Raw genomic sequence first — 22,319 nt, forward strand, 5'->3', positions numbered from 1 at the left:
TGGGTAATAAGACAAAGCTGCAAGCCAAGTTATGTTCTCCATTATTACTGGTGTAAATGGAGAGCAGTTTCATGGACTCTCGACTATTTAACTGAATTTATAGCAGAGCTAATGAGAACAAGATCTTATCCAGGGACTGCAATTATTTCACAATAATCACACGCAGGAAAGAAAATTTGCTCTGTACAACATATAGCTGTACAGAGCACGACTATCTTAAACGGTTCCAGACCCTTGGAGCCAGCAGACCCACGCAGACCTGAGTTACAAGATGTGTACCGACCGCGTCCCCGCTTCCTCCTGCCAGGGCGCTTACGGGGAGCGTCACCCCGCCTCTGGGAGAGGCGCCGGAGCCCTCCTCGGACAGAGCCACCGCGGCCCCTCAGCGGGCACCAGGAGTTCGCTCAACGCCCGCACAACGCCGGCGGAACGAGGACCCCTCACTCCCCACCACACGATGCTCGTTACGAGTCCAGGCAGCGGGCGGCGGCGAGCAGGGGCGAGCCGGACCACGGCTGCGCGAGGCGGCGCGGTGGTAGCTGTAACCGCGGCCCAGCCCGGCCCTCGCCCGCCGCCCCACCAGCGGAGGGGCTGCGGCCCCACCGCGGCCCCAGACCCGCCGGCCGGGGCCGGCCCCGCCGCCCCGCACAGGCCCGAGCCCGCCGCCCCGCCTGAGGCCCCGCGCGCGCCGCCGGCCGCCGCTCTGGGCGGGCCTCTCCTGGCCGGCCGGCCAATAGCAGCGCGCCTTCCTCCGAACGGCCGTCCCATTGGCCGGGGCCGCGGCTTCCGCCGAGGGCCGGGATTGGCCGCGGCGGGGCGACCGGCAAAAGGCGGCAGCAGGCAAAACCCCGGCGCGCCGCGGCAGCCCGCGCCCCGCGTGAGTGAGTCCCCGCGCGAGCCCCCCGCCCCTCCGGCCCTGCCCGCTCCGCTCCTCACCCCCCCCCCCCCCCACCTCCGCTCCTCACCCCCCCCACCTCCGCTCCTCACCCCCCACCTCCGCTCCTCACCCCCCACCTCCGCTCCTCACCCCCCCACCTCCGCTCCTCACCCCCCCCGCCAGCGGGCTGCGGCCGTGGCGGCCCGGGGGCGCCGGTCCGCGCGGACCCCGCGGGGAGCGGGAGATCCTGCGCGGCGCGGTCTGCTCCCCCCTTGGGGAGGCTCCGCTCTGCCCGCCCCGGTCCCGGCTGATCCCCGCGGGGGGCAGTTCCCCGTGGGGCCGGCCGGAACTGGCCCGGCGGAGCGGTGCTGAGGGGCGGCTCCTCGGGGGAAGCTGAAGTGCCCTTCTTCACCCTCCTCCTGGCGGCTGTGGCCACCCGGGAGGCCCCGCGCCCGCTGGCAAACCCGCGCGGATCCCCCGCCGCCCTCGTGATAACGCGGGCCTTCGACTCCGCCGCTTCGTGTGCGAGTCCCGCTGGTTCGCGGTATGCGTGCCCTGCGAGCGCGGTTGGAGTGCAGCTGCGAACGTGGGCTCGACCAAGAGTCTGGCTGCCAGGCGCTGTCCTGCAGAGCCAGCCTGCCGCGACAAGCTCCGGGGGTTCTCCTTGTGTCTGGCAGCACTGGCATCGCCGGCGCGAACTGCAGTTCTGGATGTGTGACTTCTGTTGCCCGTCTTGTAATAGAGGGGTTTATTGCGTGTCTGTAGCAAACGTCAACTTGTTGCAAGACTTAATCCGGCCACAGAATTTGCTTTTCTTAAATGACAAAGTAGAGATACTAATATCAACTTTTTTTTGGCATATTGAGCTTTTTCCAGGGGTGTCTGTGTGTAAGTTGCTACTTAAAGGAGCTTTGCATTTTAGTGGCAGCAGAGTGTGTTCCAATTATCAGCGTTGCTTTAGCCAAGGATTCAGCAGCAGTATTGCTAATTTTTGTGTGCAAGGTTCAAATATCTGACTCAGAAGACTCTGAAGCTATGTGGGCTGTTTGAATCTGTGACTGTCTGGGGTTTTTTTCCTTATTTTGATATTATGGAGATTTTTTTTTTTAATTGGAGGTGTGGTTTAACTGCAAGAAAGTTCTTAGAGCTGAAACTTTGGATCGTTTTGGTCTTCCTTTTAATTTTTTATCTCTGATGGTGTCTTTTGAGTGTTTTTAATGTAAAAACTAAATATCTGACTGAATCAAACTTTGTTTGATGTTCCATTTTATAACTGTTAAGCCCACTTCCAAATTAGTAAACCATTTGTTAACATACCCAGGTATTCAAGGTGTTCGGTTCTGCAGATAGTAGCTTGTGCGTTTAACATAAATGAAATGACACAATGAGTTACTGAGCCCCTTTCACCCTCCTCATGGCTAGCAAGCCATGAACGTGTTCCCATGGAGGTTTGCAGGCAGATGGAAGTGTTCATTGTCTCTTTCCAGACAAGGTGTTTGTGGCCGGCCTTGGACTGGAAGAGCCTAGAGCTGAGGCTGGCGTGGGGCTGAATCAGAGCAAGTAGGCCGTGGTGAGCAGTGCGGGGGTGTCTAGTAATTCTCACTCCTTATTCTGCTAATGAGGCCATGCCATTTCAGGTTTGGAACAGGTTTGTCTGCCTACTCAGCACTAGCAGAGGGAGTGTCTACCTGTGAGAGACTAGAAATATCTCTAATCTCATTCAATTGGTTTGTAAGTCCCACTCTCCAGCAAAGGTCCCTCAAAAAAAGCAGCTGTTGCCTGTCCCTGTTCTGTTGCATGAGGATGTCAGGCTAAAGGTAGCTCGAATTCTTTGGGGACAAAATATATTTATAGCTCCTAGCTGAAACAGATGAATCCTTGAATTTGAAGTTTTTCACAATATGTTTCCCCGGTGTGGAAAAGTTCAGCCAGAACATTGAAGGTTTGGCAAAGTTACAAGCGAGGAAGATCTTTGAAGGAACTGGTGTTGGGCAACTGTAAGAGGTGGTGCTTCCAGGCTCACTTATCTCCAGTTATCCTGCCCTGGGGTTCTCTCATGAAATAGGATTATCAGGGTTTTTTTGATTATACAATAGTAGTACACTTTACTAATTTACAGTTTTATTTACAGCATTTCCAAGATTTGGGAAGAAGCATTTCAAAATAAGCATGTGCTATTATTTCTTATTATGGGAGGAGGGCATCAAATAATTATGCCTTTTGTTGATCTTCTCTAGAAGAGAGAGAAATCTCTCATATTGGAAAGATATTTTTTTCTCTTATAATTTCTTTCAGGTTTTCTGTCTTTGTATGGGTGTTGCAGTATGCAATGCAGCTATTCCCGTGTGCATCAGTTCCTTGCCTTTCAAAGCAAACTTCAGGGAAAAGATAATGCTTTAATGTGACTGAGGAAACACACAAGAGATGAAAGAAAATCATTTGTATCTAAGCTTATCCTGCAGTCTTCCTTCCCTTCCCCCTTTTTTCCTCTTACTAGAGATAGAGTGGGTTTGCTGGTTTAGTTTTTCTCTGGGATGATAGGTGATGCTTTGTTGTTTTAGGTAGCACAGAGGAACTCCTCAGACTCCCTAAATCTCATCTCAGCAGCTGAGTGCAGGGCCAGGAAGTGTCTTACCACATATGCTTGCTCCCCCAGGTGTCCAGAAGTGGTCCTCAAAGTCTTGGATTTTTAACTTCAGGTTTGTTTTGTGATGGAGACAGCGTTGAAGTCTCACTGTGATGAACAGCACCCTCATCAGGCTGAAGACTTCCATGGGAAGCATGAGCAGAACAGCAAGCTTTCAGGTATGTGCTAAAATAGGGATTGCTAACATTACGTTTTGTTGCTGACATGCTTCTTCATCACTTCAGGAAGTTTCAGCATCAATTATAAGCCTGCCTGTATATGGTCCTATTGTATAAAGAATTAATGAAATGAAAACATTTGAGGTTGCTTTTGATTTTAAGCTTATTCCTGTTTTCCCATGTTTTACAAAACTTCAGCGGCAGTAGTTTGTCACAATTCGCTAACCCTACTATTTATTTATTACAGAATATGTTGTTATAAGAGGGTACCAGAATTTCAAAAAGGCAGTCCTTGAGAATAACATTTTCTGACCAGACAAGTACACAAAAATAATGTTTTGCCTTTTAACCTCTAATTGCCATCCTTATCCTTAAATTTCTTTATATGTGTCTACGTGCACAAAAGCACTGTTCTTGCTCTTACCAGAGAAGCTGAACTACGAACATGTGCTCTGATAGTCTTTTGTTGCTCGATTTTGGGTCTCTTTGTGAATGTATTTCAATCTGGACTTTCTGTACAATGCTTGCTCAGTAGTTGTGGGTGGTCAGCCAGATTATATATAATGGCTACTGATTTTCCTAGAAATAGATAGTCCTCTCAGTCTCCTGCATATCCATGTCCAGAATTACATAGAGTGATGCTGAATAAAGTTTAATTGTCTCACTTTGCAAATGCTTTTTCATTCTGGGAAGTAAAGAAATGACTTTAAAATCTGCTCATAGAAAATGTTGGATATTATTATTATTATTATACACTGATGGTGCAATGCCTGTATGTTCTGTATACCCAACTGGGGATTCAGGCCCCTAGAAGAGAACAGATGATGTTTATACTGCTGTCTATATCAACACAGACAGTCACGGACTGTTTCTAGTGCTTTTCGGGATCTTTCACACAAGAAGCTGTGTTGCGTTACTAAATGCTCCGAGTGCCTTGGGTAGGCACTACTCTGGCCTAGGATCTGCAGCCTGTGTCACCCAGCTGTTAGTGCTCCGATAGCATTGAACTTTGTCCCGGCAGGAACCTGAATTCAACGTTGGACAAAACAGAGTATTTGGCAGATTCTATAGCAGTTATTGAGAGAGCTTTTCATCATTGTTAGTATCTACCTTAGGACTGTTAGACTGGTGGCACAAAACAACCCAAAACCTGCTATGGTAAGAAAAGTAGAAATCTGCTGATTTCTAAAGTCTTAAAAGATGTGCCTTTTGAGTCCTTGTTAGGAGTCTTGGGTTCTGCCAGACTTAAGTCCTTTTTTCCTAACTAAGCAACTTTACTGGAGAAATTCCAGTGCAAATTTTATGTTGTAAGTTACTGTCAGTGTATTTTTTTCTAGTAAAAACTGAAGCTTAAGCAACTCTCGTCAGAAGTCAGACTAAAATGCAAGCGTTGGAACAAAACTGTAAGTTGCTTTATTTGGAGCAGGTTAGATAGCAAACGAGTTCTAAACAATGTTGTTCTAACAGAGCCTGTTAGAACTATATCACTGTTGAAAACAATTTTCTAGCTCTGTCCTGTGGCTACTGACCTCTTAGGTTGAAGTTTGTGTAGGATATTTTGGAACCCAATAACAGGATTATCTTCCTGAGAGGAAAGGCCTATGTCTTTGAGTGATGCATAACATTTCAGTGTTAAGTTCTTTATAGTTCTGTTATGTGGTTTCATCTCTTAATGCCTTTGAGTATTCCTGGGGAAAATGGAACACGGTACAAATATCAGCCTTTCCCCTTCCTGTATTTCCTGAAGATTTCAGAAAGCTTTCTTGAATGTCTTATATTTGTTATGTAATACATGAGCATTTGTGTAAAAAGTTGAAATTACTGTGCAAACTAAATGGAAATACCATTTTTTAAATGATAAAGCTTTTTATCAACAAGTCTTTTTTAGCGACAAAACAACAAGAATTACAGCAATAACAGATAAATTTCTTAATAAATTTCTGAGCACATGGGCAATACAAATGCTATCAATTAAAAAAATGTTATGTAGTAACTTCTTGAATTTTTAGGGTTATTTTCAACAGAAATTTTTACTATATCGACAGGAAAATGAAATGATTCTTCAAATTTTCAATTTCCTAGTTTTCATGGTGTTTAACTTAATCTGGCTCTGTAAAATTGGGGAATAACCAGAATAACTGTACAGTTGACCAGTTTTCCTTAGCCTTTTCCTTTGGGGATTATTAGACACAGGGTCCTGTACGTCTTGACTGTTAGTACAAGTCTGGTCATTTTTATCCTAGGATATTTTTGAAGTTTTTAAATATGAGTCCTAGCAGAAATGATTAACCTTTTACTTGCATTTGTTGATCAAAACAGTACCTTAAATGAATGTTAGCGGTTTTGGTGTGTAGCATAGAGGGTTTTTTCATTCCTGAAATATCCCCCCTGAAATGACTTAAAACAAAATAACTTGGAGAAGCAGAGAGAACTACTTAAAGGAAAAATATAAGTAAATGGATAGTAAGAGAGGCAGCAGGCTTCAGTTCTCAAAAGTATTTTTAGTACATTGGTTTTTATACATTTTTGAAATAAAAAATTACAATTGAAAGTTAACTATAACTTGATTTACCAACTAATTTATTGGGCTTTTACCAGGAAGAAAGGGTTCTTTAGGCAGACTTCAGATTTTGTTGCTGTATAAAGTGAGCTAACATAGAAGGTTGGGAATGCATGCTAATCCATACTTTGTTTCTAGCATATCAGTGATATTTTGAAAATAATTCTTATTGCTTGTGACTTACTGTCCTGGTAAAACATGGTACATTTTAATGTATACAATACAATTTATATATTTATGTTAAATTTAATTTATTATTTATTTTTAGGATGAAAAATGTACACATGCTTTTTTTCTTCCATTTGATTGACTCCCCAAATAACAGTTTGTGCTTACTTCTGTATAATAAACTATTCTTCACTCCTGCTTTACGGAAGTTAGTCACAGCCTCTACATACTTCATAGCTTCAAAAGAAGTGAATTCTTATGCAGGGTATGGAGAGCACTTAAACTACAAGGATTCATAAACTGAATGGAAACTACATAATTTTTTGAAATAATACAGTACCGCATCCTTGTTATGCCATCTAGTGATTGCAGCACAAAGTGCAGCAACTTAAACGCAGAGCAAACTTTTTTTAGTGTTTACTATTTTAAGTAACAGTGTGAAAGATTGCATTATTGATCTTTTAAAAAAAAAAAAATTATTTTCCTACATTTTTGATTTGCATCCCATGGATGTGCTCCAGTGCTTACAGAGACAACTATTATAGTTTTTGTCTTTTATGAAGTTGATGTTGCAAGTCTCATGAAAACATTTATCCATGAGCTGTAATTGATGTCTTACTAACCAGAAGGCTTTTGCCCTCTCAGGAACTGCTAGGTGGCAGATAAGTAAAAAAAAAATAAAAAATTTTTAACGTTGCAGCTTATAAGGGAGTGTGGTGAAGAACAATAATAATATAAAGTATGCAGATGCTAATATCAGCAGAGATAGATACCTGTCTGCTGTTTTTTCCTCTGTTTATGTGAATTCACAGTCCTATGAACTGGTGTGATTTGGGAGCTCAAATATAGATCAGATATTGAATCAAGCAATAAAATTCCTAACTTACTTTCCCCATTCTTTCCACAGCAGGAATAAAAAAAGATATTGAGAAACTTTATGAAGCAGTGCCACAGCTTGTAAATGTGTTCAAAATTAAGGAAAAAATTGGAGAAGGTAAATGTTTTATTTTTAGCTTGCTTAGGCTTAGATTTCTTTTGGTATTTCTAACTTAGAAGGTATAAATCTAAGATCCCAATATATGCAATTTAAGCCAAATGCCTTTTTTTATTTACTTCTTGGTCTCTGTAGGAATTCTAATACGTTGCTGAGCATAGAGGTGTGTTAACTAGCAACATTTTCAAGATGTTTTCTTGAAAATCTGGTATATTAAAGCCTTTCAAAAAACCAGCATTCCAGTTTTGACAACTAAAATTTTTTGAGGTAGATTTGTGTAAATAAGTCTTAACACTCCATTCTTTTTCTCTTTCACATGAGAAATCTATTTATATGCATCTGTGTTTTGACATATTTAACTGCTGTTCCTTAAGTTGGCTTTGTTTCCACTGAAACCCTGTGGGCAGAACTGGAGGAGGAGAGTGAAAGATTATAGCTGCTTTATTTAAAAAAAAAAACACCACTTTTTTTTTCTTTAAGACATACAGTATCAAATTTTAGAACACTTGTGTACACCTTGCCTTCAACAGATACTATTGCAGATACCTTCAATAAACGTTAGGCATGACTATAAACAGATTCTTAGGCACTTCTGAGTGTGGCATTTCAGCACTTTTTGGAACGTTACCCATTTGATCTCTGAAATGCTTTGTGACACTCCACACTTTTAAACAAAGATGTTGATGAGAAGCTGGATTGTTTTATGGCTGTTTTGTGATGGAATACCTGTGATGGCAGGCTAGATGGCTAAAAGTTTTTGTCTCCCCCCACCCCCTCCCCCCCCCAAAAAAACCCAAACACCCCAGCTCCATTCACCACAGCAATACAAAATTTCAAAAACAAAACAGAGTTCTACCTATCATAAAAAAGCCAGTATAATTAAACAGAATATCTGGTTATGAATAGTACTCTGATTTTGCTCTTTGGCACAAACAATGGTTTTAAAAAATACCACTTGCAGTTCTGCAGTGTTATGACAAAACAAGCTTCAACTTAGGATTCCACTCTGGAGCCACTTTCATTTTAGTGGTTCTCACCACCAAAAATAATGTCTTAGGTCAACTTGGTAGCCCTTGTTGCTTTAATCAATTCTACTGAATGCATGGGACTCTAGATTTTTTTTTTTTTTTTATGACTGCAAGAAGTATTTGAAGAAGAGTTTTTGCTGGCATTTTGATGTATGTATGCACTTACTGTTGAACTAGCATGATGCAAACACAATACTTAAAATGTAATCAAAAGTAATTTGTACTGTTTATTCATATGGAACAATGCTTCAACTTGTATGTTCAGATGTCTTCCTAAGAGATATATTAGGATATCCTTAAAATTAAATGGGTGGGTAAGTTTATCATACAGTCTGAATACTCGCTTTCTCAAATGAGTATCACATTCTGTCTATGCAGTAATGCTCTGGGCAAACAAATAGTAAAGTTACACATCATGTGAGAAGTCTTACTTTATAGATAAGGTAAAAGAATTAAGAAAAATGTAGCAATTTCAGAAGTGCTTTGAATAGTAAAGGCAGTGCTTTCCAGATTAGCATTATATAGCCCACTTACATCGTAGAGAGAGAGGAGTTAGATGTCAGATGAAAGTAAGCTACCTAAACAAGAAAGCAAATCAAAGATAGGAAATTTACATTCAAAGAGCTCTGTGTCCCAGGCAAGTTAGACAGTGTTACATTTGCATTTTTACTGACATAAAAAAACTTGTATACAAGATCACTGAATTCAGTAGTAGAAAAAAGGAACTGCATTTTTCTCTTCTAGAATCTGCTTTTGATGTAGTATCAAGTATACTGCAGGATTGTGAACAGTTAGCTCACATATGTAAAAATCTGAATTGACCTAATTAAAAGTGCTGAATATAGTGTTTTTGTCCCTTCTTTACAGGTACTTTTAGTTCTGTTTACCTGGCCACAGCACAACTACAAACAGGATATGAGGAAAAAATGGCTCTGAAACACTTGATTCCAACCAGTCACCCTCTGCGAATTGCTGCTGAACTTCAATGCCTCACAGTAGCGGGGTACATAAACAAAAAAATTATGATTGTCATGACTAAACTGCTGAACATTGTCTCACTGTTCTGTATTTATTTATTTTAAGTTTTGGCACTTCGCTTGCTTTTTTTTAACTGCATAAATGTATATTCTTTTTATCAAGAGTAAATAAGAAATGGAGTGTCTTACATGTAATGGATGCCCTTTTCTGGTAGCCTCAGTTTGAGGATGGTGCTGTATTTTCCATCTGAGAAGTTCTGTGATGTATCTCTGTGATAACAAAAATTCCAGTTCTGAAATGCTTGGAAAAAATAATCTCTTCATCAGAAAATGTGATTTTAGGTATGAATACTTGTTGCCAGAGTGTGCTGAATAGCACCTTCTTAAAGTAGTTGGTATCATGAAGGTTAGGTCCTACATTTAATTACAGCGTAACTACAAACTGTGGCTCCTCAAATAATCTGTGGAGCCCTCATTGCAAATTGCAGAACTCAAACGGAACATAGCAGTAAGAGGCAACAGCATAACTACTGACTGCTGATAAGACTGCTGTCAAAATACAAATTAGATTATAAAAGAAAGCCTGACTGAAATTTTTAAGAAATAAGGGAAAATAAACATCCATCTTCTGGTCTTTATTCACTGACATTACTTTTCTTCTAGGGGACAAGATAACGTTATGGGAGTTAACTATTGCTTCAGGAAAAACGATCATGTGGTTATTGTTATGCCATATCTGGAACATGAATCCTTCTTGGTGAGTCCCAGACTTTTGATGTGTAGTAAAACTTTTTAATTAAAAGCAATTGCATAATTACAGTATCCAAATAATCTTTCAGGACATTTTGAATTCTCTTTCCTTTGAAGAAGTGAGGGAATACATGTTTAATCTGTTTAAAGCGTTGAGGCGCATTCATCACTTCGGTATTGTTCACCGTGACGTCAAGCCCAGTAACTTCCTCTACAACAGGCGGCTAAAAGAGTAAGTCTGTCCAGATGACCATATTGTGATCTCATTTGGGGATGTGTGCCTTGGCAGAACAGAGTCAATTAGGCTTTGGGTTTTTTTTTTCTTCCAGCTGCATAACATGTGCTTAAGTAATAAAGCTAAAAAAGATTTTTTTTTTTTTTTTTTATTTGTAAAACTTTTCTCTCTGTGTTTAGGGATTTGAGGAGGGAAGGAATTTTTTTTTCATACTTAATGTAATATCTGCCTCATAGAGTGACAAGTACCTGAAAAAATGAAGATTTTACTATTGAGTAAAAGTACTACATTTTTGAATAAGAATGAGAAGAATAAAATCATGGGATTTCTTGTTTTTGTTTTTTGTTTTTTTTAAATAAGAAAGCTAATAGTGACTTGTGGTGCATTGACTAATATTTGTAAATTTTTACTTGTGGATAGAGTAAAACTGATACAGATAAGATAGCTGGATTTGTGCTGTTTTCACCTTACATTGAATTAATGTTTATAACTAATAAGGTTGGGTTTTTTGCCTGCAAGTTACAGTATTTAAAGACTGTAAAAAGCGAGGTACTGCTTTTTTGTGAAGAGCTGAAATGGGTAGAGTAAGGTACTGTTTCGGTGCTAGCAGTCCTACAGCTGTATTGGTGAGTACTGTGCGATGTACGATTGAGACACTGAGGTGCTGGAGCGTGTCCAGTGAAGGGCAGCAAAGCTGGTGAAGGGTCTGGAGCACAAGTCTGATGAGGAGCGGCTGAGGGAACTGGGGTTGTTTAGCCTGGAGAAAAGGAGGCTGAGGGGAGACCTTATCGCTCTCCACAACTGCCTGAAAGGAGGCTGTAGAGAGGTGGGGGTCGGTCTCTTCTCCCAGGTAACAAGTGATAGGACGAGAGGAAATGGCCTCAGGTTGTGCCAGGGGAGGTTTAGACTGGATATTAGGAAAAATTTCTTCACTGAAAGGGTTGTCAAGCATTGGAACAGGCTGCCCAGGGCAGTGGTGGAGTCACCATCCCTGGAGGTATTTAAAAGATGTGTAGATGTGGTGCTTAGGGACATGATTTAGTGGGACTTGGCAGTGTTAGGTTTACAGTTGGACTCTATGATCTTAAAGGTCTTTTCTAACCTAAATGATTCTATGTAGTGGAAGTTTGTAGGGGAGAGTCGATTATATTTTGCCAAACCACAAGCTTAAAAATTTGAGAAATACTGGTTTGTTTTTGGTTTTTTTTTTTTAATCTGTCAAAATGAAATCGTACTGTCGTTTTGCTCTTCCAGCATTTGTTTGAGCCTTAATCTCTACTTTGGGTGTGGAGGCCATGGAGTTGAGTTTGTCTGAAACCCAGAGACAGCTGGATTGTCTCTGTACTGGTTGTAGCAAAAAATAATTCTTTTAAAGACAGATCTGAAGTGTGAACTAACGTAGTCTTACCTCTTTGAAGACTGAAGTAAATTCCAGTTGTATTGCTTGAAGTCTGGCAAAACTCTCAGCATTGTTAGTCTTGTCTGTTTTCACTGCTATATTTGTGCCTCTGCCCACGGGAATCCTGCAAGGGTCAAGTCACTTGTACTTGACTGTTGGCTGAAGGTTTGGAGCTGTACGACTAGAAGAACCCCAGAAAGGAGTTGTTTGGAATATTTTTTTTTTTTAATACCATTGGAGAAAGTATGCACTTGAGAAGATTTTGGGATAAGAAACAATGAAGTAAGATGGGTACAGGGTAAAAACATTGAGGGGATAGGTAAGATAGGACAAGAGGAAGAGAAGGAGGAAAATAGGACTGTGATGCTGGCAACAGTACAGATAAGCAACGTATTGAGTAAAATGTGAAAGAAAGATAAGTAAACAAGTAATGAATAGTAAATTGAACTGATTGATGGATACTTTGCGACTCCTGATTCTGAATTTCTGTCTTTCAGGTATGCCTTGGTAGATTTTGGCTTGGCACAAGGAACCCCTGATACGAAAATTGAACTTCTCAAAACTGCTCACTCTGAAGACCAGCAGGGAAGTTGCTCGCAAAATAATCCCACCATAGCCGTGGGAAATGGGGTTTCTGTCAGTGTCACAGCACCTAAACAGATAGCTCAAGAGTCAGCCTCAAAAGCAGCTGATAAAAGGTCCAGCTCACTTTCAAAAATACATATTAAACAAGGAAGAGGAGGAAAGGTTCTCAGTCTTTTTCATTAATATTGTTGTATGTTTAATGTATTTCTTCATCCAACAGGGGGAGATGTAATACTTGAACAAAATTTGTGTATGCGTATCTTGCAGGGTCCTAATGTGATGCACAGAATAGTAAATTGGCTAGTTTAATATTAAAGTGTCTAGTTTTATGTAACCCTATTGGCATCATTCACTATCTGTTAGATATAATGCAATGCTGAAGGCTGTACCAAACCCTAGCGTGGGTTACTATTTAGACAGCCTTAAATCTTTTTTTAAGTGACATACTGTGGAACTCCTCCCCAAGCCAATAATTATTCATCTATGTTTAGTTACTTAGCTGCATAACAAATGCAGTACAGATGAGGTTCAGATTGTCTTGGGGCACTTCTGAGGTATGGTTTGTTTTGTAAGCATGTTTGCTGTTCTGTCTAGACCATGTTTTCTTCATCCACAGTAAACTCACGCCTGAAAATTACTTACCATGCAGTTGTTCTTGTTTTATGTCACTTCACACTTTGGTTTTTTTTTTTGAACTGTCAGTATCCAGCTGACTGTGTGTTAGATAGGATCCTTATTGTCCTTTTTTGTTGGTGTTGTAGGAGGATTCTGTGCACCATTCTGTCCAGCGCTCTGTCTTTGGAGAGAGGAATTTCAATGTCTATAGTTCCACATACCAAGAGAACTCGAGTACAAAAGTAAGAAGTATGACTCATCAGTAAGAGCAATCTGTTATGTATTTGAAAAATTATAGAACTGGTTGTTCTGTAAGACTGGACACTACTCCAGGATGCTGTGGAACTAAAAGTTTTTGAGCAGATTATTAAATGTATCTTTGCTGAAAGGCTCGAAGAATTTTTCATTTTTGTTTCAGTCCCTTTTGAAACTCCTAAAGAGCTAGTTATGTAGCTGTCTCCCTAGCTGATCTTGTTTGTATGCTAAATTAATCTTTCTTCCTACACATGTATCTGTGCAACTAAGATATACTTAGCTTGTGAAACTTCCTTTTTTTTTTTTCTTTTTTTTTTAAATTTTGTGGTTGAAGCTGGAGAGAAAACTTGTAATAAATATTTTTCTATACTTTTTGTAACTAGTATTTAATATGACAAGGGGGAAACTCCAACTAAATTAGAGGGTTTGGTCAACAGTGATCATCTTATTGTAGAATTAGAGTTAGTGCCTGTGTGTTGCTGTGGCATTTCATGTACATTTTTTTTATTCTCATGTTGAACCAAAAGAATGCTTGAAACATTATACTAATTTGAAAAATACTTGTCTTGTAGCTTCAGAATATCTAACGTATATTGTTTTTTAGTAAACACTGAAAAATGTTTTCCAAAGGGGAAGGGGGAGAAATCAGGATATTTAGAAAGCTCCAGTGTCTGTTTCATAGGTGTTGTGATATTGTTAAAAAGGTTTGCTGTCTTCTGTTCAAAAATTGCAGCTTCTTGCTCATGAGCACCTGTTCACTCTTAGCATTTTAGGAACTGGCCTATCTATATGTAATGGGAGCCTTCTTAAATATGTCACCTTCTCTAAAATATCTACATTGCAGCTCATAAAACAATCAAAGATGATAGATGTTTCATCTAGGAAGTTAGTAACAAAGAAGAAGATTATTTCTACCAAAACAGCGAGCAATGGGGCAGCCAGGAAAGCTGCCAGTGGTTGTCCCTCAAACCTGACCTGTGACTGTTATGCAACGGATAGAGTTTGCAGTGTTTGCCTTTCAAGGTAATTTGCTTTGATAATGTTGTAAAATTGTCTGCTATGCTGTCAAGCAAGGTCAGAAACGTAGATTTACTAGATAGCTGATTTAGTAAGTGAAAGATAGCATTTGATCTGTGCAACCCTTAAAACACTGGGTATGATTTTTAAACAAGAATAGTTCATTAAATTAATGGAATAATTGGTTTACTGCTATCTGCAGCAAGAGAGATTCACTGTTAATGATTTTTTGGTGTTGTATTTAATTATCCACCTACATGCGTTGTAGAAAATCGCTTGATTTAATTACAGCACTTAGAGAAGACAATACAACAATCTGTCATTAGTAGTTATCTAATAGGCCTAAATCATGCCAATGGTTTCGATTCTGGAAATCATGAAGCGTAGAATAAAAAGGAAACATGACTGTTTTGTATTTGTTAATTTAAAAAAGAATGTTTAAGTTTTAATAATAGACAGGTTAGAGAATCTTAACTCGGTTCAGCTCCATCCCTCTGCAGTTAGTTTTGGTTATGATCTACCATTGCCTTTTATTCACACATTAAGAAACGCAGAGAATTCTGCTTACTAGGCACAGTCATGAAACTGTGGGGTCCCTCTCTTCCCAGACTGTCAAAATATGGTGATATCAACTTAATTTCAAAAGTATGAAACATGAGGAATTTGCCAGACTCAAAAGAGAAGTGGCTTATAGAAGGAAGGCACTTTAAGCCATACAAGAAAGTTTTGGGAAGTGTTATGTTTTGTTTTGTCTTTTTAAATAATGATAATCTCACACCTTTTAGTTAATCTAACGAAAAGTAAATTCTTGTCAACACTCAGAAATAGTGAACCTTAGTTTGCTGTGGACTAATACAAAGCCAGAGCATCCACATTCAAGAATCTATTGCATTTTTCACCTTTGGTTAGTTAGTCTCAACTTTGAAGTTTCCTATGAAAACAAGCCTTTAGCAAAAATGCTGCTGCTGTTGAATGAAACTAAAGGTCATTGTGAGTGAAGTATGCAGTAAGTATTTCTGTGGTATTACCTTATGCTAGGTAATATAATAAAATATAATAATATAATAGATAATATAATAAGGCTGTTATCTTATGCAACATAATAATCTCATGCTAGATAATTATAAGATGCTTCAAACTTCTATAATACTTGAATAAGGCAGGGTTAGGCTGTTTACACATCTTACACAAGTATATTCTAAAAATAAGCATTATTATAATTAGGACTTATTTATCAACTTTTATATTCTAAACATTTTTGTCTCTTATTACAAGGTGTCAGCAAGTTGCTCCCAGGGCAGGGACACCTGGATTCAGAGCACCAGAAGTATTAACAAAGTGCCCCACTCAGACCACAGGTACTGCACAACAGACTGAAATTAACGCCTTTTTGCACCTTTTGATCCTTCTCATTTATGCATATTATGTTGTCTTTTTTATGGGAGGGGTTTTGTTCACATGTGAAATTCATTTTATCATCCCTTCTAAGACTTATCAAGCATTCCCTGATATTAATTAAAAGTTTATTATTCAGAGTAAGAACAAGTTGGGAATATTTTTCCTGTGTTCGAAACTTGAATATGTCTTTATTCATTTGAGGGGTAGTGCCATATGCAGGAGTTGAATACAATGTGTTTTAAAAGAAAACAAATCTGTAATTTTTATCAAGTTTCTTGGGTTATTGGCTTGCTTATTCAAGTAAAATCTTGAATAAATCTTGGGGAGAGGACATACTTTAGACTTTTTTAGATAGTGTCACATAGTTTGCTGTCATAGCAGGAATAGTTAATGGTATAACTGCAAGTGTGTTTTAGAAAGCGGTTAATACTTTTTATCAGATTTTTTCCTTTTTGCTAGTACTCTAAATAGCTGGTCTGTAAAAGTCATAATTTTTTCTTACTAAATTTTTAATTTCTCAGGGTTAAAAACTGTCAAGTTAGTAAGTTTCCGTAGTCTGGGTAAATATCAGGGCAGAGCAGAGGGATGATTAATGCGTTAGCTGTTGCAAGTAGGATGGAGAGGTGGTGCCTACCTGGAGAATGGAAGACCAATAAAAGCAAAGTTACCTGTTAAACATTTGGTGTATGACCAGGAGTTTTGACTTATGAAAAAGGGGATAAATACAAATGTCCTCAAAAATTGGATTTAAAATAACAGTTTTTAGACACTTTTTTGCTGAATACCTTTTGAGAAAATTGTCAATTTCCAGTACTTAAAGTGTGTACACACACTCAGAATAGACTTAACAATACATTTGATCAGCTTATCCCTAGATAGCTTGATGTTGTTTGAAACAACATCTGTGCTGTGGGTATGACTGGGATTTCAAGACGTATGGCAGCCTGTTTGGAGTTACTATGCCTGTGCTGTAACAGCCAGCTTTATGGGCTAGAAGACATCCAGAAATCCAGGACAAGTTTAGACAATCTCTGAATCTGTCTAGACAGAATTTAGGCAGAAAGAAGACATACCTAGGAAATCTTGGACACATGCTAGTGTTAAATATGCTTTCAGACAGTTTTCTGTTCTCTAGGGTAATGGGGAGCAGGATTACAGAAAATATGGGTAAATCTGGAAACCCTTGGGTGTGGCACAGACAGCCCTAGCAGTACTGAGTCAGTGGTGCCGAGCTCCTGTAGTATGTCAACAAAGGCCTTAATTAGAACTGGGTAGACTAATACTAATATTTATAAGATTGTGTTGTATTTGAACTAACAAATCTTGTCCACTTGTATCTGGGACTGCTGTAGTCACCTCCTTGTATTCCTGCCAATCTTACTACTAGTTCTGGTTTCTGCGCTGAGACCAAGTAACTGGCTGGATCCAGCTGACTCTATCCAGAGCTACCTTAGTGCATCTGACCCAGGTTCACAATGCAGGGAATACAACCTAAACTCCCAAGTTGACGTTATACAGGTCCCGTTACACTTTAACTTCGTTTGTCCCTCTGCTCCCCTTTCCTTGGTCTGCCTCACTAGTTGGATAACATTAGACAAAAGCATAGAGAGGACTCATGGTTTTGATGTCATTGCATGGATCTTGCAGTCTTCTGATGATCCCAGCTCTACCAGAATTGTAGGGCCAGGATTTACTAGCCATTCAGATATATAATGTCTATTAATTTCAGCAAGAGTTAAGTAATTAAACATCTTCAAAGGTCTTGACCTTGATGACTCCAGCTTTCCCATTTCCCATGTGGGGTGATGCACAACACCTCAAACAGATAGTGTGATCTTTTCAACAGTTGACATGATAATACTAAAACTTTTTTACAGGAACTATGAAGAATATACAAAATTTTTCTGCTGTAAATTGTGCCAAATTATTAACTTTGATTTTAATTTTTTTAATAAAAGACTTAAAATCTGGTTTTGCAACTGAAGTAAACTTAATACTTTTTTTTTTTCCAAAGTCCTATGCTAATAGTGTTTCTAACTAAAATGTCCAAATTAATTACTGCCTATTTTACTACTTATTTTTTTGAAGAGAAGTAGAATAACTATGGCTTTATTTCCCAACTCTTAATTTTTCTCTTTAGAGTTTGGGAATCCTTCAAACTCTCTCCTTCACTTTCCTTGCCATCTCTCAAAATGTACACCTTAGTGAGCCAAAAAATTATGGCAGACAGGTATTCTCATAACTTTCAGTATTAAAGTTTCCATCATGGTTTGGCGTCTATCCCCAGAGTACTCTCTGTACTCTTCATAACACAATGAAAGTGATGAATAACCTCTAACTATTACAGTTCTTAAGCTGGCTATCTTGTCAAGTGATTTCATATTAGAGAGGAACAAAGTTCATAGGCAGTACTAAAAAATTTATTTTACTAACTGTGGCAGCCTCAGTCCCAGAAAAATTCAGATTCATTCATTTGCGAATTATTTTTTATTTATGATCTTTATATAAGGTTTTCTTCATATGAAGCAAACTTAAGTGCCAAAACTAGCCAGTTTTTCACCCCCTCTCATCTGCCTGGGTAAAACAACCTCAAACATTGTTTTGGTACATTTTAAGTTTAGCAAGTTTATGGAATTAGTCGTCTGAAAAATGCTATGGAAAAGCTTAAACACTCCCTCTGCATTAAAGCAGGAAACTATTCTTCAATCTAATTATAGTAATTTCCACTGTTTGCTGAAGTGTTATCTATGTGACCAAAGTCAGTAAGTAATTCAGAACATAACTTTTTCTGACAGAAACTTTTCAGGTCATAATTTCTTTTTAAAGAAAATTGTGATTTTGTTTGATGAAATTGTGAGTTTAGTTATTACTAAGTTTGCTTTCAATTGCAGCAATTGACATGTGGTCTGCAGGAATCGTATTCCTTTCTCTGCTCAGTGGACGGTATCCATTTTACAAAGCAAGTGATGATTTAACTGCTTTGGCACAAATCATGACAGTTCGTGGATCCAGAGAAACCATTCAGGCTGCTAAAACTTTTGGTATGAAAACCTTAATTATGGGGAAAAGGGGAAAATATATGCTTGGTCTGCTATTTAATGCAGTGACTTACAATCTGTGATTTTTTTTTTTTTTAAATATATAAATATAGTTTTAGGTTTGGGAGTAATTTTGGAGGTAAATCATACTTTTCGCATGTAAAACACTAAAAGTACTAGTCTGTATATATAGAGTTTTAAGAAGGTTTTGTATTTTTCTATCTTTTATAATTTGTATATGGGGTACTTCATAGCATAGGTTTCCCAACCTGTTTACTGCCTTTCACTAAGCTGGGGCCGCTTGAGGTGAAATATGCCAGCTAGATGTTTTCTACTGGCATTTGGTTAGAATTCTTGAGGCAATGTTTCTATTCCTGCAAAATTGGCCCTGAGGCTTAAGTCAATATGACTTAATATTTAGATGATGTAAACCTTGCTTTCCCCCACCCCCCAAAGAGCTAGTAAAAAAAAAAAAGACAAAAACCAACAGACAGCCTGTTTATAAAAACAAAACCACCACCACCACCACGAAACACACAAAAAACTAAAATAACCATTCCCCTAATTGTTTGCAAGCCAAACGGTGCAGCACTTGCTACCTGGAAGTGTAACTGACAGCATCAATTTTCATTCTCCAGACAGAGGTGTAAAAATCAGGGTATCTAATTTTCTTCAGTTCTGTTACAATGACAGCGAAATGCAAAAAGATGGTGTGTGGGGTGGGTGACAACCTGTCACTACCTAACTTCACGAACAAACCCAAACAGCTTTGTTCTGAGCAGAACTGAGACTATTATCCTTCTGACTTGCTAGGGCTATTGCTGTAAAACATGGCTGGTTTGGAGGAGTGGGGGGGTTGGATTTGGTTTCTTTTGATAGGTTGGTGTTTTGGTTTGTTTGTTTGTTTTTTAATGCTGGTTACACTTCAAGACATGAAGTTTCTCTGAAACAAACTTAGAAGTTACAGTTGCATAGAAAGTATAATAAAATGTCACTTACTCTAAAATTTTTTTTCTAGGTAAATCAGTTCTGTGTACCCAAGTTGTCCCAGCACAAAACTTAAGAACCCTCTGTGAGAAGTTGAGAGGAACAAATAGCAGCTGTAAGAGATCCCAGGGTGAAGTGCCCAGCAAGTCTCTAAATGACTCAGCTTTGCCAGTTGCAGTAGACAAACCTTGTGTTCCTGAGACTCTTGGAAAACAAATTCAACACTTGAAGAGCTTTCAGGAGGCTGATGGTGCTTTGGAAATGAAGGCAACAGACATGAATGGATGGGATCAGGTTCCTGATGAAGCGTATGACCTACTTGATAAGCTACTAGACTTAAACCCTGCAACAAGAATAACTGCAAAAGAGGCTTTGCTGCATCCTTTTTTTAAAGACATGAGACTCTGAGAAGATACCATATTCTGTTACTGCTTTCATGCGTTTTACGTGGAAATGAGATACTGAGGTAGTTTTACCTTGTTGCCCTCAACATTTACACTCAATGAAATTCCATCACACTGTGCACACAGCTGCTGAAATTTTGTCTTGTACAGTCGGACTGCAAATGTAAGTTTACTTTAAGAAATACTTGCAGATGTAAAAATTACATAAACATCACTAACATGGTCTTATCCGAAGACACTTCTGAGGGGTTATTGCTGTGCATACCTGTTCTCTGAGAAAGTTAACTTTGATCAAAAACTACAAAGAAAAAGTTTCACAAGCTCTATGCTAAATTCTCAAGGTATTCCCTTAAAATTTACAAATTTGCCTTAAGGTATGACTGAAATAAGAAAGTGCTTGAGATACTTTTTTCCATACTTGCATATCTCTGCTTTGTTCCTGATTAGTACATGAGGGACTGAAAATGGAGCAAAGTGTGTTAATTTTGTTCAGACTATTTTCAGAGAACAGTATTACTTTGGGAGTGTTGCTAGAGGAGGGGCCAGGTGCTGGAGGTTATATCATCAAAAGAAAAGCATAACTGTTTTAAAAGTACATTTTTGTTCCTGTCTGGTCTTTCCTACTTAGGCAATAGTAATAAATGCAGTTACTCATTTTGCATAGCCCATGTTTCCTCAGTGCCATGGGTAACTGTCAATATTCAACAACTACTGCCTTCAGAATGTCTCATGTGACATGCATAGGTTTGATTTCTGTTATGGAAATTGATTTTTGTTTTTAAAGAATATCTGTTAAATAAAGGCTTTGTTTTTATAACTTAAGAAGATTGTCTAGAGATGCTTCCATAAAAATTAGTCAGGTAAGGTTTTCCTGTGGGATGTTTCTGTTCAGGAAGAATTATGCACATTTGTTTCCTGCATAAATTCCTCAGTGATAGAAAACACTTTTCAGATAGGTCTAGTGTATATGACTGTCACAGTGGAAGTATCTTAATTATCAAGGAAATCTTACCACAGAGTTAGAAGCTAGCTATTGTCTGGTCCTAAGTAGGAAAAACAACCTTAATAACCTCTAACCCCATACATTCAATGTGCAAAGTAGGTTACATTATGTTCAGCAGAAGTTACTCTAAAACCCTTGATAATTCTGGAGACTGAAACTTAATACAGTGTTTTTCCATGTACGTTTCTTGAAATGCTAATGGAGTTGTTGCTGTAAGAGGTTACAAGCCATTCTGAGAAAAGATTGCTGCTTTGATAACTTTTGTATAAGCCTTCTTGTATGAGCTGGTGGTTATAATAGTGCAAAGGTCCTGATCAGGGCTGGGGCTGAAGAGACATTATTTCAATATATTCAAAATATTGAATACATAGAAAATGATGGTAATGTTGCTCTGTTCCTGGCATCAGCTGTTAGAGAAAAATATTTGCAGATGTCAGAATGTTGATTGCAGAGAATCTTGAAACCCACAAGACTCTGGGGCCCAGGTCTTAGTAATTTTTGCTGTTTATATAATTTCAACACAGCACGTCACTGAGAAATTATTTATCTAATGGAACTGTGGCCAAATTTGGCAAGCAATGCTGTCCGCCAGTGTCTGCAGATATATTGTTTCCTCCTACTTCACTCATGCTGTCTATGGTCTTATGAGAGCACTAGCTGACAACAAGCAAAAATATGTCAACTATCTGTTGTGAACTTTCTAAATGACTTCAGCTTTTTAAGCTTTCCTGCTAACCACAGCATTGAGCAGCTCTTTGCAGCAGGCACTACAAGAATTAACCACTACGTAAGTTTAATAGCCAAAAAGGGAAAATCATTGCTAATGGTGTTTTTACCAAAAGGGTAAATAAAAGGGTAAATAAAATTCTGTAAGGAACAATTCTAAGCTCAACATACTCCATAACAAGCTAGAAGAACACACTGTTATTCCTTCCTCCAGATAGCTATTTATTTAAAACCTGGAGAGTTTTTTGGGGGGAGGGCTAAAGTGAAAAGAAAAATGTGTTTGAACAAGGATATGCTTATGAAATACTTTTTGTAGTGCTCTACAAAAGAAGGAAAGCCAGAAGTAAAGTGTTAAATGCAATGGGCTCTCAATTGAAGGGAAAAAAAAAGAGAGAGAGAGAAAATTAAGGATAACAGCAAGAAAACACCAAAGGTGAGCAGTGGATGCCACTGAGTTTTCTGCTTCTAAGGATCTCTCAAAGCCATAGGTTTGAGAGA

At 38.9% G+C, this 22,319-nt stretch overlaps 1 protein-coding gene across 13 annotated transcripts; it reads left to right on the forward strand.

Annotated features, from left to right (window-relative positions):
- The first annotated feature begins 796 nt into the window (after window positions 1-796).
- CDC7 (cell division cycle 7) lies at window positions 797-20,911 on the forward strand. Of its 13 annotated transcripts, none has more exons than XM_072868024.1 (13): window positions 860-877; window positions 3,577-3,682; window positions 5,020-5,085; window positions 7,318-7,404; window positions 9,300-9,435; window positions 10,073-10,166; window positions 10,249-10,391; window positions 12,291-12,540; window positions 13,140-13,235; window positions 14,093-14,271; window positions 15,541-15,623; window positions 18,555-18,704; window positions 19,720-20,911. In XM_072868024.1, exons 3-13 carry the CDS (start codon window positions 5,064-5,066, stop codon window positions 20,094-20,096), a joined length of 1,617 nt encoding a protein of 538 aa, XP_072724125.1. In that variant the 5' UTR covers window positions 860-877; window positions 3,577-3,682; window positions 5,020-5,063; the 3' UTR covers window positions 20,097-20,911. The 13 variants fall into 13 exon arrangements, with proteins under 13 accessions (XP_072724115.1, XP_072724127.1, XP_072724121.1 ...); XM_072868025.1 differs by lacking the exon at window positions 860-877 and adding an exon at window positions 4,704-4,840 and having other exon boundaries at window positions 3,551-3,682; XM_072868014.1 differs by lacking the exon at window positions 5,020-5,085 and having other exon boundaries at window positions 797-877; window positions 3,534-3,682.
- The last annotated feature ends 1,408 nt before the right edge of the window (window positions 20,912-22,319 follow it).

Source organism: Ciconia boyciana, chromosome 7, assembly GCF_034638445.1.
Source record: "Ciconia boyciana chromosome 7, ASM3463844v1, whole genome shotgun sequence".
In the NCBI taxonomy this organism is placed as follows: Eukaryota; Metazoa; Chordata; class Aves; order Ciconiiformes; family Ciconiidae; genus Ciconia; species Ciconia boyciana.